This window comes from Prosopis cineraria, unplaced genomic scaffold (assembly GCF_029017545.1).
Source record: "Prosopis cineraria cultivar Desert tree isolate PC_DT_omini unplaced genomic scaffold, ASM2901754v1 PC5, whole genome shotgun sequence".
Classification (NCBI taxonomy): domain Eukaryota; kingdom Viridiplantae; phylum Streptophyta; class Magnoliopsida; order Fabales; family Fabaceae; genus Prosopis; species Prosopis cineraria.
The window spans coordinates 38,754,863-38,768,376 of NW_026555336.1; the positions used below are offsets into that span (position 1 = coordinate 38,754,863).

Here is a 13,514-nt window from a genome sequence, read left to right on the forward strand (position 1 = left end):
TTGATGTAAGCGAAGGAAAATATTTATTGCATATTTATATGTTAATTGATTTATTGATTTAAATGTTATAATTAAAGTGTGTGAAATTATTTAAAATGCAAGTATGATATAAAATATTTAAAAATTAAATATTATATTTTTATGGAGTTTCATGACTTAATTCTTATGAAGTTTAATGAAATAATAATTGTGAAATTCAATACAAATTCTTAGAATTTAATATTTAGTATTTAAGTTAAATTAATTGATTGTTTTGCTCCCTGCATGTCATTATCCCTTCTTTGATTACCATGCTAGCTTCATTCAAATTTAAATAATGACACTTTTTTATGCAGCTCGAGGCATTATAAAAGAATTCTCTAAAAAATACTTTTAGCTAAGCAACTTGGTGCACCTTTATCACCACGAAATAATAATAACAATAACAATAACAATAATAATAATAATAATAATAGTGCAGTAGGAAGAAGACGCAGCAAACCTCGCGTCTCATTCATTTCACCAGCTGCAGAGCTGGTCCGAATTTCGGTCGGAGAGCCTTCTCTCCTCTACTTGACGGAACGGAATCTCCTTCATTCGCTGTTCTGTGCTTTGCTCATCCACTAATTCAGGCTGCACATCAACACAACCACCATCTTCGGTTCGTTTACTGGCTGTTTTCGTTTCCGAGATCCACGCTGCTGACCGTGATAGTTCTGACACCGTCACTCTTCAGGTTCTTTTCTTTCTCTACTTAAGCTGTTTTTGTTTTTACCTTTTCGAACTTTAGCTAAAGATTTAATGCTTCTCAGTGTTCTTTCATTTCTTTCTTCCAAATTTTTTGCGTAATTCTTTTCATTCCAAATCACGATGGATGCTACTGTCTCTCCACGAGCATAATTAATCCGATCTCAATGCCTGTTCAATTATATGGATTTCTTGACGTGAATCTGGTGATCGAGGTTTGACAGAGTCCAGAATTCCTAACTAGGAGTTAATTCCTCCGTGTAGAAGTTTGAAAATTGTGTTGCTGTGTTTGATTTGTTTACTGCTTGCCTTTTCTTTTTTCCTCATACATGTATATATGAGAACAAGGTAATCTGTGTAAATTGAATAATTTCTCAATCATAATGGTCATCGTCTTTTTCCCCCCTTAAATAATTTCTTAGCTGCCTGTTTCGCGCCTTGCTCTCTTTCATCGACTGGATTTGATAGTATCTTGAATTAATGACTAGGTTAAATGGCGAGGATCAAGCCTCAAGCTCTACTGCAGCAAAGCAAGAGGAAAAAGGGGCCTTCTCGGATAAGTGCTACAACTATCATATTTTACAGCTTGATTCTTGTCTTGGTTGTGTTTTTCCTGTTCAGTGCATACAGACATTGGTCCCACAGGTTAGTAAATGATTTGCTGCTTTAATGATGAGAGCCAATTTACAATGTGTGCAGTGATGTGCGATATACTTTTATCACTATTAAGAGATATAATAAAGAATGTGATAAAAATTTAGACCCGGTGACTTTGAGCTGTTGCTTGTTTTAGAAATGACTGGGATTTTTCTGCATGAATGTGAACATTGTTTGGGATGCTAGCAGATACAGAAATGCCCACAATTGCATTCCTATTAACTCATTTGTACAGGATTTATTTACTGCTTTGCTTATTGTACACCCTGGGCAGATGAAAATTTGTTCCTTTAAAACACATTTATATATTTTTCATCAAAAGAAAGAATTTGTAAGTTGATGGTGATTCTTGAGAAGGTCAGAGTAATTGTAACAGAGATTGGTAAGTTGTAGTGTGGGGAGTTATTATAATGTATGATGACCAATGAAGCATTGGTAGAAGACACAAGAATGCAGACATGCTGAAATGCCCGCAGAGACCTTTCTCTGGTGGTTCCATCCTCAAATGTTGTGTTAGGAACCAAAAATCTCTCTCTTGAAAAGATGCAATAATTACAAAGTGAAAAATAAACTTGAATTAAAGAGTGATTTTTTGACCAGGACAAAATGTGAAAGATATTAGCCTTCACACAAAAGTGAGTACGTTAGGATCCTATGTGAAGTAAAAAGTTAAATAAAATCATAATTTTAATCTTTAAGATTTGTTTATAATCCACCATAAATCTAAATCTTGTTTATAAATTTAGTTTAGAACATTTTGGCACATGTTTAATACCAAAATTCTTGTTTTTAGCTTCCCGTTCAGGAGTTCTTTAAAGAAAAAGGAGGTTGCTTTATTATAAGGATTGTGCACTATTGTTCCTTGAAACATTTGCTTAAAAGAGGGTTATTCAAATGGCTAAAGTATTCATGTAGAGCCAAAGCATCATGGAGGAAATCTTCTCTTTTCATTGAGATAGGATTTCCAGTATCTTTCTTTTCTTTGGTTCTCATTTTACCTTTCTTTTTTATTTTAACCAGTAACAAATTAATAGCATTTTTTCCTGACACGCATGTAAGTTAGTTGAGACATTTCATCACTCTATCATGGCAACTTATGTGTCTAACATGACTTTGACACCTTGACATGCCTGAGAAGTGTGTCTATTTTCTTTTATACATTCAGAACTTTAGAAGAGCATCTCCTATTTCCTAATAATTTAGTTGCTCAGGTCAAGATTTTCATCAGAGAATCACATTACAAACTCCCAGGTATGATGTGAAGTTCTGTTTGCTTGGTTTCATGATTCTTTGGTCCTCTGGTACCTGCTTGCTATATATTATCCTTCATATTTTTCTTTTGGCCAGCATGTATGCTCTGTTTTGCTCATTTTTCTTGTTCCTTTTGCGTCAATTTTGTTCTTTAACTCGCCAAACTTCATCAATGTTTTTCACCTCCCCCCACTTCATCAAAAACCTAAAGGCAAATTTGATGTGTATGGTGGTCAAAATCTACTTTCCATCCCTTAACTTTGAACCAGCCTTCATTTTTGTCCGTCAAGATTTATTGGTTCCAATTTCATCCCTTAACTCTTGAAAATTGATTAGTATTTGCCTCTCCCCACTCTCTGATAGAAAACCATAATGACTTATCTGAAATGGCATTCTATGTGTCAAAGAACTGACCTTGGATAACTCATGCCTGGCCTGGTAAACGTCTTAAAATATGGCCAAGTTCAACCCACATGATCTTTACATTTCCCTTAAATTATTGTTTGGGTTTGTAGAGAGTTTAGGGTACTGGAGCTGTTGCATTTAAATTCTCCTAGATTGCTCAAAAGTGGTCATTAACCTTCAATGTTGTTAAATTAGAGGTGGTAGTATGAGGCCAAGATTTTGCTATTACAGTGAAGTGGCCAAGATAGAAGAATCTTAATCTGAGCATTTCTTTACCAATTCATCACAATAGTAGATCATTAGCCTCTTTGAGTCACTGCTCATTGGATTGAGAGTCCATTTTTAAGAAGTCTAGGAGAGTTTCAAATGTAGCATCTCTAGCAACCAAACTCCTATGAGTTTCAAATCCAGGTTGATTTTGGCACCTGAGGTTTGTCATGTATGAATTACAAATTACCTAGGGTCAGTTTTTTCAACATGTATAATATCATGTCAGATTCTCTATTAAGTGTATTTTACAGAATGAGTTGAGAGGAAAATATTGTGTTTTGCTGACGTTGTTGTAGTTGCTAGAAGGTCAATGGGTCTTGCATTTTGAATATAACTTTTTCTGTAGGCTCTTGACTTTTATATAGATCTGTTGATATTTTCATTTCCTTTCATTTTCTTTTTTTTTTTTCCCCTTTAGGCTGAAAATTCTTTTGGAGACTCGAAAAAGTCTGAACTGCCTGGATATGCTGTATGTTTCATTCACCTGGCCGTATCACTTCTTTTCTTTAGCAAAATTTTGGATCATGTTTACTGATGTTTAAAATTATTGATTTTTTGTTTTGTTTCCTGAAATAGGTTTTAAATACGTCTAAAGGCTCCATTGTAATTGAACTTTACAAGGAAAGTGCTCCTGAAGTTGTTGATGAATTTATTGACTTATGGTGAGTGCTGGGCTCATCCCTATGCGGCTATGCTTTTTAGAATATTTTTAGGGAGTTTTTTCCATCTCCTTTTTTGTTTCTTGATTACTTCTTTCTTTGTCATCTTTTGAGGTTGGGGTTGGAAAAGAAATTTTTAGGTTCAAATTTAATCTGAAGCGATGGAAAAGAAGGAAAAATTAAAATTTGATGTTCTTTAACTGATTAGAATATTTCAAGTTGCACTGTGCCACTTTATTTGTCTACTTTGTGATAACATATAATTGAACTAATGACTAGGCAAGCCCTTAGCATGATGATGTTGTGCAATCCATATTGTTGACCACGCTTAGTAGGATGAGGCTTGTTGTTGTTGTTGACTAGGCAAACCCTTGTGCTTTTATGTGATTTATGATTTTTAATATCGCAATCAATTTTACTGTATTTCTGGATTATTTTTAGCTTAGAAATTTAAGAAAAAATTAATCATTTAATTCTTATAGTTTTAATTTAATTGCAATTCAGTCCCTAAACTTTGACTTCTTGTAACTTATTCCTTATTGTTGTAACTCGATCCCTGAAGTTTTCCTTTTGTAATTTAGTTTTTATAGTTTCAATCATTTAAATATTGATCCCTATATTTTAAAAAATAAAATTATAAAGATTAAAAATATTTTGAGCCTTTAATATTTATAAAGATTAAAAGGTTTTAATAATTTAAAATATTAGTAATAAATTTTAACATAATTTTAATCTTTATAATTTTATTACTAATATTATAAATATTAAAAGTTCAAAATATTATAATTTTGATCTTTCAATATTATAAATATTAAAGGTTCAAAATATTTTTAATCTTTATAATTTTATTTTTTAAAACATAGGGACCAATATTTAAATAGTTAAAACTATAGGGATTAAATTACAAGAGGCCAAGTTCATACATTGAGTTATAACCGAATTAAAACTATAAGGATTGAGTTACAACGAGTCAAAATTCAGGAATTGAGTTGCAATTAGGCTAAAACTATAAAGACCAAATGATTAATTTTCCTGAAATTTAATTTTGATTCCTGAAATTGGGATCAATTTTCATTTGGATTCTTATAAACTTTTCATTTCCGAATCTTGATTAAAGGATCACCGTTGCAAGGATGGAAGGTCCTCAAAATGTCATTATTTTCTCTCCTCTATAGTTTGTCCTAATATATTTGAGTGGGCCTAATTGGAAAAGCAAGGGAAATAATGCAAGAATTCAATGAGATGGTTCAATATAGATTTTAAGCATTAAAGGTGATTTATACCTTCCATATTTGCTTGGTAAAGTATTTGGCATTACAATTGCAAGACTCACTATATGCGTATCCATTGTTCAGTGATTCTGTTTAAACAACAAATGGAATGAAATAAATCTATAAATTAGAACATAGTAAATGTGGGATTATTAAGGATTAATGGCTCGTTTGGTATGAGAGGAGAGTTTTTGGTGGAAGTGAAAATGGATATGGAAGTGGAGTTAAAAGTATGCTTAGTATGTAAGTGGAAGTGAGATAAAATTTTTTATTTAACATTTATATTTATATTTTGAAAAGACTAAAATACTCATAATTTTTTTTTTTAAAAAATCAAAACCCCATAGTCATCACTATCTATCAAATCTTAGGCCATCGCCCACCATTGTATGACCATTACTATCACCGGAAATTGCTCAAAAATCAAGCAAACTGAGATGGGAGAACAAAACCAACAATTTGATCACGGTAAAACCCCAGGAATAAAAACAAACACAGGAAGGCAAAGAAATCAGTCAATTTGATCTCTTCTTCCTTGTTGTTCCTGATACTCCTCCTTTGTCTTTGATTTAGAGCCTTCAATTAGCTTGGTCCCATGATCCCCTCACCACCCTCAAGCTCGTCTTCAACGTCCAGGGTAAGGAACTGGAAAGTCTGACAAAGAAGGGTTCTATGCTGCTGCCATTTGGCTTAACATACATCATCCCAAAACCCTCATGTCATGCTATCATCGCCAGTGGGGAATCGCCGCCACTGCCACTGGTGGAGGAGTGTCGTTGCTTGTGGGGGTTCAGTAGTGAGCAGTAAAGCATGGAAGGGAGAAGGAGAAGGAAAAGTTAGGGGCAAAGGGGTCCAATGGAGACATGAAATTGGGTTCCATGGGGTAAGAGAAGGAACCCTCTTCCACCATTTTTGATGGAACCGAGTTCCATGGAGAATTGGCTTCCATTGTACCAAACACACAAAATTATCACTTCCACTTCCACTTCTCTCCCTCCAATTCCATGCTACCAAATGGGCCATAAGTTGACTGTCATCAGAAAGGCTGAACTGTATTCTGTGATTTCTGTCTAGGCTCCTGGATAACTCAAGTTTGAGGAATGTTGCAATGATGTAGCATGTTATGCCATGTTTCTGCTAATCTTTACGTTAGTTTCCATGCACATGATAGCATGATATATACAGATGATAATAAAAACATGTTTGCTAGAGGCTTTGGTTTTATTAAGTTTACAAGTCCATCATATAGTGAAACAAATTGATGGATCAATGAAGAAGTCGAGTATAAATAAAGTATATTCCATGTAAGTGGACAGGCAACAACAACAAACCTTATCCAAAACATAGCAGTGTCCTTGCTTTATAGATCATGTACATAACTTGGTCAGTACGATGATTGATTACTTATATGAAACATAGCAGTATTCTCTGTAGAATATGATAGTAATTGCTTAGCATTTTTGCAAATTTTGCTACCACATTTATGAAGTTGCCAATATTATCTTAGAACAGTTACTCTAGTTTGTGAAATCTTTAGGCACCGTCAGTTTTTGAAATTTGCACATATTCATCCTAGAAGTGCTTTTTCTTTCTTTGAAAAAAATAAAATAAAATAAAGACACCAGTAACCAGTTTTTGTAATTATGTCCTTTCTTGACATCAATTTCTGATGCTACTGAGTTTTGAAAAAATGGTCTCTCTCATGGAATTTCCTGAATTTATCTTACCTTTTGTTTCAATCTTGTTCTAAACTGCATTGCTTTTGCAGTCAAAAAGGGCAATTCAAGGGAATGCTTTTCCACCATGTAATTAAGCACTATGTGATTCAGGCGGGGGAGGACCAAGGGACTGGGGCTACAGAAGATTGGAACCTGAGAGGAAAACATTATACAAGGTTCTATTATTCGTTTGGTTTTATACTTTGATTTTTCTGAAATCTGAAGGCCACCATTTTTGTGTGTTGAATATATTTTCTTTTTGATTAATGTTGATTAATAAATTCTTTGTTGTTTACTAGTATGAAGCATGAAGCATTCATGCTTGGAACTTCCAAGGGCAAACACTTGAACAAAAAATTTGATCTTTTCATCACAACTGCACCGATACCAGATCTAAATGAGAAGCTTATTGTATTTGGGCGAGTCATAAAGGGAGAGGATGTTGTTCAGGTGACTGAATCTGCTCTATTCTCATCATAAGTCTCTGTGTGTGTGTGTGTGTTGCCCGTTTCATATGAACGACTGGGAAAGTTTTTCACTCATCTTGTATATCTTGTCACTCATTGATGTTTATCAATATTTTTTTATTTGATTTTGGAACATAATAAGCCATTGCTAAATGTCTTGCCGAATGTCATTATTATCCCACTAGCTACCATTTTGGGTCTACGTTTGGATAAATTTAGTTTAGTGTCCTGAGATTTGGACGTGTTTCGGAAAAAATATTTTTGTCCAGTTTAAATGCAGTGTCAATTAAATGTGTTTCTATGAATAAAAAGTTGTTATTGAATCTGACGATATTTTCACAATATAGCTAACGGGATTTATGTTTAAGATTGATTGATTATTGACATTCAATGCTGCGGAAACTTCCGCCAGGAAATTGAAGAAGTGGATACAGATGAACACTTCCAACCTAAAATTTCTATTGGAATACTTGATGTGACGCTCAAACAGATGATCTGATGGATTTGATCCAAATGGGAAGTATATTGACATGGGATAGTTTTCTGCCAATAACTTCTCTCGGTGCTCCGGTCAAAATTTTTCAGCAGAGATTCATAAATGAAGTTTGGAGGCTAGGTACTGTGTGGCCTGTGTGTTCCTTTGTTTTTGGGGCACTGAGACGAGCCTTAGGCATGTGGCTGTTTGGTTGAAGGTTTGGCAGTTTCTCTTTTCTTTTTCGTACTACACGTTGAATGTAACTTAGATGAGCATGATGGGATCACAATGTTTTTTTGTTGCTTTTTTGTTACGTAAATGTTGTTTAAATGGATGGTTCTTTCATTGGTGAGCTAGAATAGCTGCCTTTGTAAACTACTCTTACTCTGTACTGTAACGATGCTCATAAACGGTAACTTGATAGGCGTATAATGCACATCGCATAGGAGTCGGGTAGGACAACATTTCTGAGTCTGAAATTGAGGCTGCAGCTGTTGCATTCATTGCGCTCCTGACCTATTAGTACAGTGTAAGACGTTATGTCCCTAAGCTATGGGTCCCACGTCTTGTGTTTTTCCTTTTTTCTTTTTTTGGGGACTGAAAATGCACTTCCATTAACTATTCAAGTCGAGAGAAGAACAAACAAACCACAGAAAGAAAACAAAAAACTAGCAGAGGCCCTTTCACCATTCACCTCTCCACTAATTTTGGGGGCGACTGAGGTTTCTTTTATTTTTGTTATAAGTGTAAGCGGGGATTGAACGTTCGCTTTGTTACCAACAAGGGTGATCGGCTTGCCTTGATACTATTACAAGAGCATTAACCTTTCATAACTTCTTGAAGACACGTAGAATGAGAATTTGATTATCAGAAGATTCAGAACACAGTTTGCGTTCATCAAAAGACAATGTAGTGTTACGGTCAATGTTATGTTTGTTCACTTTCAGTTTAACAACCACTTTACTCTTGTTTACCTTTTGTAATTTTTAAGAGAAATCACATCTAGTCTCTTTCCAAGAGAATTAATAACATATAAGGATAAATGTAAAATAAATTGTTATTAAAATAGGAACATGATTCATTTTTTTTCAAATGAAATTTCTTGTTGGTCTTTATTTGTGATAAATTTTCTTGAAAGTAAATTGGATGTAATTCTCTCTAATTTTTATAAGGTTTGATTGGCACAAAACGTGAATTAACTATATTTTTTAGTTTAATTTCACTGTAAATCAACACCTTATAATTTACATAAAATAAAGTATTCTGCTAAATCTTTGAATATTTAATTATTAATATTGATAATTTAGTGTTAGTTAAAATTCAGGAATGCCGCAGACCAATGAATCAAGTATGTACAATCGTGGGCTTCTAGATTGAATGAAATTTCCAAATAGAAGATAATTTACAGTTATTATCCGTCGTGCTATTGTCTATCAAACTTCGAATGAAGGCGATCTCGCGCACACCTTATTTCTCATGCTATTGTGCTGGCACTTGGCAACGCAAGAAAGTATATGTTTGTACGTTTGGATTTAAATTTTCTAAAGTTAAGATTTGAAATTTCTGTGGGGAGGGGGTTTTCAAAGGAAGAAACATAAAATTCTACAGTTTATAAAAAAATAATAATATGAACAATATATTAGAAATGAAAAACTTCATTGAAACTCAGTGGCCTCAATTTTAGAAGATCTAAATCCTATATCTTTGTGTGTGTGTCACTGGACCATAGTTACGGATATGAACTGTACATCATATATCGGATTGCTAGTGGAGTTACTTTGGACGGCTGAGGTGATGAGGGCATGAGGCTGTGAAGATGACGGATTTTCTGAATTTCTGTTTTGAAAAACAGAAATAATTAAGAGACCATAATGAAATTTTAAATAATCAAATCAAAATGAATTAAATTCACGATTTGGTCGACATAAAAATCTCCCTGTGGATTTTACCCCCCGTGTTGTCGAGTTGATGATGTAAGAAAGGAATATGCGTGTTTATTTGGTGCGTGAAACTTATGGAGGACGTCGTGTTTAGTGTCAATCCACTTTTTTTCCAAAAAAATTAATTTTAAGGTCACATCAATTCACGTGGTCACATCATATTTGCGATGTCATGTTACGTATGATACGCTGCAAATATTTTAAAATGAATATAAATTAAAATGAAAAAATGAACATAATAAAACCTTCGTGATTTGAATCTATGTTTGTTAATGTTAGGTTGAACTGCAATGACATTATGAATAACGACCAACATTTCTCAATTTATTAATAACTTGAAGTTGACTATTAAGCTTTGATGAGATAATTTAATGGATTAAAAAATGTTAGCATGTTTTATAAAATTAATGAATGTTTATATATTATTATGTCTGTTAAAAAATGTAAAACATTTTTAATCAAATCCAATCTCTTAATAAAGTAGTTATCTACTTTCAAACTAGCTATATCTTTTTATATTTGTCCCTATTACATATCTTACAATAAATATAAAGTTATTATCAATGGGAATACTTAAAAAAAAAGATAATGATTATACTTTAAAAAATTAAAAATGTCTTACATTTTTTACCATCTAATTCCTCAAAAAATGCCTTACATTTTTGAACGAAGAGAATATTATAGACTTAATAGCACCAAAAGTAAAAAAAAAATTCTCTAAATATTTTTAATGCTAATCTATTATACTCCCTCCATCTTAAATTATATGACATTTTTGAAATAGTTTTTTAATCTCAAAATATAAGATACTTTGAATAAATTAATATTTTATTACATATATTAATTTTAATATTATCCTTTCTCTATTTATAATTAACTTATATCCCTTCTCTTTTTAATATATTAAATTATAAATATTTTTAAAATTTATATTTTTATTTTTAAAAGATAAGATTATTAAATGTATTTAATGAGATTTATTAATATATAAAATTTTATTTAAAAATATTTAATGACATTTGGAATTTATACTTTCAGCATAGTGTACAGTTACACCTCACATTCTCAACGTGACAGGAATGGAATGATACATTTTATATTTTTCTCCCCTACCAACAAAAAAAAAAAAAGAAGAGTAAACATAAATTTATAATGCAAGCAAGCTGCCTGTGAGACTGACAATTTGACATGGATTCCCAAATCCCAACTGTGGAACGCCATTCCCTCTTCCGCTTTGTGTGGAATAAAGATTCCATAGAATAATGATCAAGAAAGAGTGTTCCATGATGCCAAACATTCCCTCGTGCCTTTTGTTTCTCTTTCCATCCTCACCTTCCTCTCAATAAGTCAAATACTCCTACGATTATTTTAATAAATTATTTCTATCAATTTTATTAATATTAATATAACAAATATAATAAATAAAAATATGCAGAATTTTAAATATATTTTTATATATAAATTTTAAAAATAATGTCATGCAATTTTTGTATGAGAAATAATTTTAAAAATATTTTTAAAATATTATTTAAAAAGTTACATCACAATTTATAAATGAGATCAAATTAATTTTTTAAAATGAGAGCAGATGATAATGACCTATTTTATAATCACAGCTAAAAATTTAATTCCCTCTTCAATCCCATAATAATCTGTTTTTTTTTCCCTTTAATATCAGTGAGAAGTTGGATCTACCAACAAAAACTGGTTCATTGTAGTGTGATAAGCATTCAATGTTTAATTTTAACAAGACTGCATCCGAGAATTATGAGCACAAGTTAAAAAAAGTTTCCATTATTTTTGTAGCTGTTATTTTTTTTTTTCATGACTTGATTTTATGGTTAAATTAAAGCTCTTCAATCCCATAAGACGGAGTTTTTCTACTTAACTAGATTTTAGTCTTGTGACTGCAAAGGCATTTGTTGGAATTTTTAGGAGCTCAATTAAATGATAAGTCTAAATCTAGTTTTGTTTTTCTGTTTTCATCTTGTATGAAAATGATAAATACGCACTGTAAATAGTAATAACGAAAATAATAATGATCATGACTCCAAACAAACTATAGAAGAAGATTGGCAAGACTTCCGAATTTTTTCATTGAGAAAATAATTAGGCTATGAAAATCTTCTTCCATTAGAAAGACCTGGACATTAATATAACACAAGAATAAAGTAAAAAATGGTTTCACAATCTGTAATTTGTCAAGATAATAAAAATGAAAAGCTGACGGAAATTCAACGTTAAAAGTATACTCATTTGACATATTTTACGTACGGAAGAATGTATGAGTACAATAACACTCAATATAATTATAACCTAATAAAACTATAAGTAATTTTTCATAATTGCAAACTTAATATCACTCAATTATATTAAAAAGATCAAATTTCTTCCATTAATTCGAAGCAATTGAATCACAATTCGTTGCCTTGCATGGGATTGGGATTGTATTGGTTCAAAGATGGTGGAAGATAATAAAGATTATAAAAAAAATAAAAATTTTAAAAACTGGCCCGATCTGAGGCTATCAAAAATTCCACCTGTACACGTTACCCCATGATTCATAAAGCCTGGATTGAAACTACTGGCAGACCGGCTATCATCGGTCATCTTCCTGAGACGTCCCCATAATGTTATTTGGATTTATGCCGGCCGTTTGAGGTTCGGGGAAAAACAGAAGAAACTGTAAAAATTAAAATTCGATTATCTCATTCTGTCCTTTCCTCCTCGTCTTCAGAAATTAATCTAGGCCGCTTTTCTGATTTTGCTAACAAGATTCGCCGGCGCGTGCTTACAATCGAATCAATTAAATGGGTCGCAGCGCAGTGCCGGTGTCGACGTCTTCCGCGGTGGGGCTGGCTGTAGCCGCTATCGAGCTCACAGAATCCTCCAGTTGGTGACACGACATCAATGATATTGAGGTGTATGAAGTTCAAAAATCCAAGGTTTGATCTTTCCCGGCTTGCTACATGCACTTTTGAACTTCATTCTTGACAACTTTGGTTAACAGGTCAGTTTCTTGATATTGAGGTGTATGAAGTTCAAAAATCCAAGGAGTCGAGTTTGGTAACAGTTTTTATTCCATTATGATGCGTTGGTTCTTCACAATGCTAATAGATTCCGTGTTATCTCCTAGAAGCTTTCTAGAATTCAATTCTTCAAGAGGCCTCTTTTACCATAATCTTTCACAAATACCTTAACATAGGCCCTGCACTCACTTGTACGTTACTTATTCCTACATCTGATTACTTTTTAACTCCTCCATATAACTAGGTGACCCCATACGGAGGTACAATATAGTAGGGTTGACCTTTTATGAATAACAGAACCTGCCTATCTGGCATCAACATTCAATGCCTCTTTAGTTCCCTTCTTATAGTAAATCCTTTTGCTAGGGGCCATCTTGAATGCCTACCTGCTTCCGTGTGCTCCTTGGTGGGCTTATTTATAGAACTGAGTAATCATACCTGGGAAGTTTATATTTGGTCTAGTGTGTGAAAGATAAATGAAAATGAGCTTCTCAACTAATCTTTGATAAACAAGACTGCATCCGAGAATTATGAGCACAAATTAAAAAAATTCCATTTTTTTTCTAGCTGTTGCTCTTTTTTTTTTTTCATGACTTGATTTTATGGTTAAATTAAAGCTCTTCAATCTCATAAGATGGAGTTTTTG

At 32.7% G+C, this 13,514-nt stretch overlaps 1 protein-coding gene across 1 annotated transcript; it reads left to right on the plus strand.

Annotated features, from left to right (window-relative positions):
- Positions 1-463: 463 nt before the first annotated feature.
- LOC129311353 (peptidyl-prolyl cis-trans isomerase CYP21-4) lies at positions 464-8,398 on the plus strand. The gene is made up of 8 exons (XM_054953598.1): positions 464-715; positions 1,215-1,371; positions 2,595-2,634; positions 3,728-3,778; positions 3,886-3,971; positions 7,008-7,133; positions 7,257-7,407; positions 7,837-8,398. Exons 2-8 carry the CDS (start codon positions 1,220-1,222, stop codon positions 7,921-7,923), a joined length of 693 nt encoding a protein of 230 aa, XP_054809573.1. The 5' UTR covers positions 464-715; positions 1,215-1,219; the 3' UTR covers positions 7,924-8,398.
- The last annotated feature ends 5,116 nt before the right edge of the window (positions 8,399-13,514 follow it).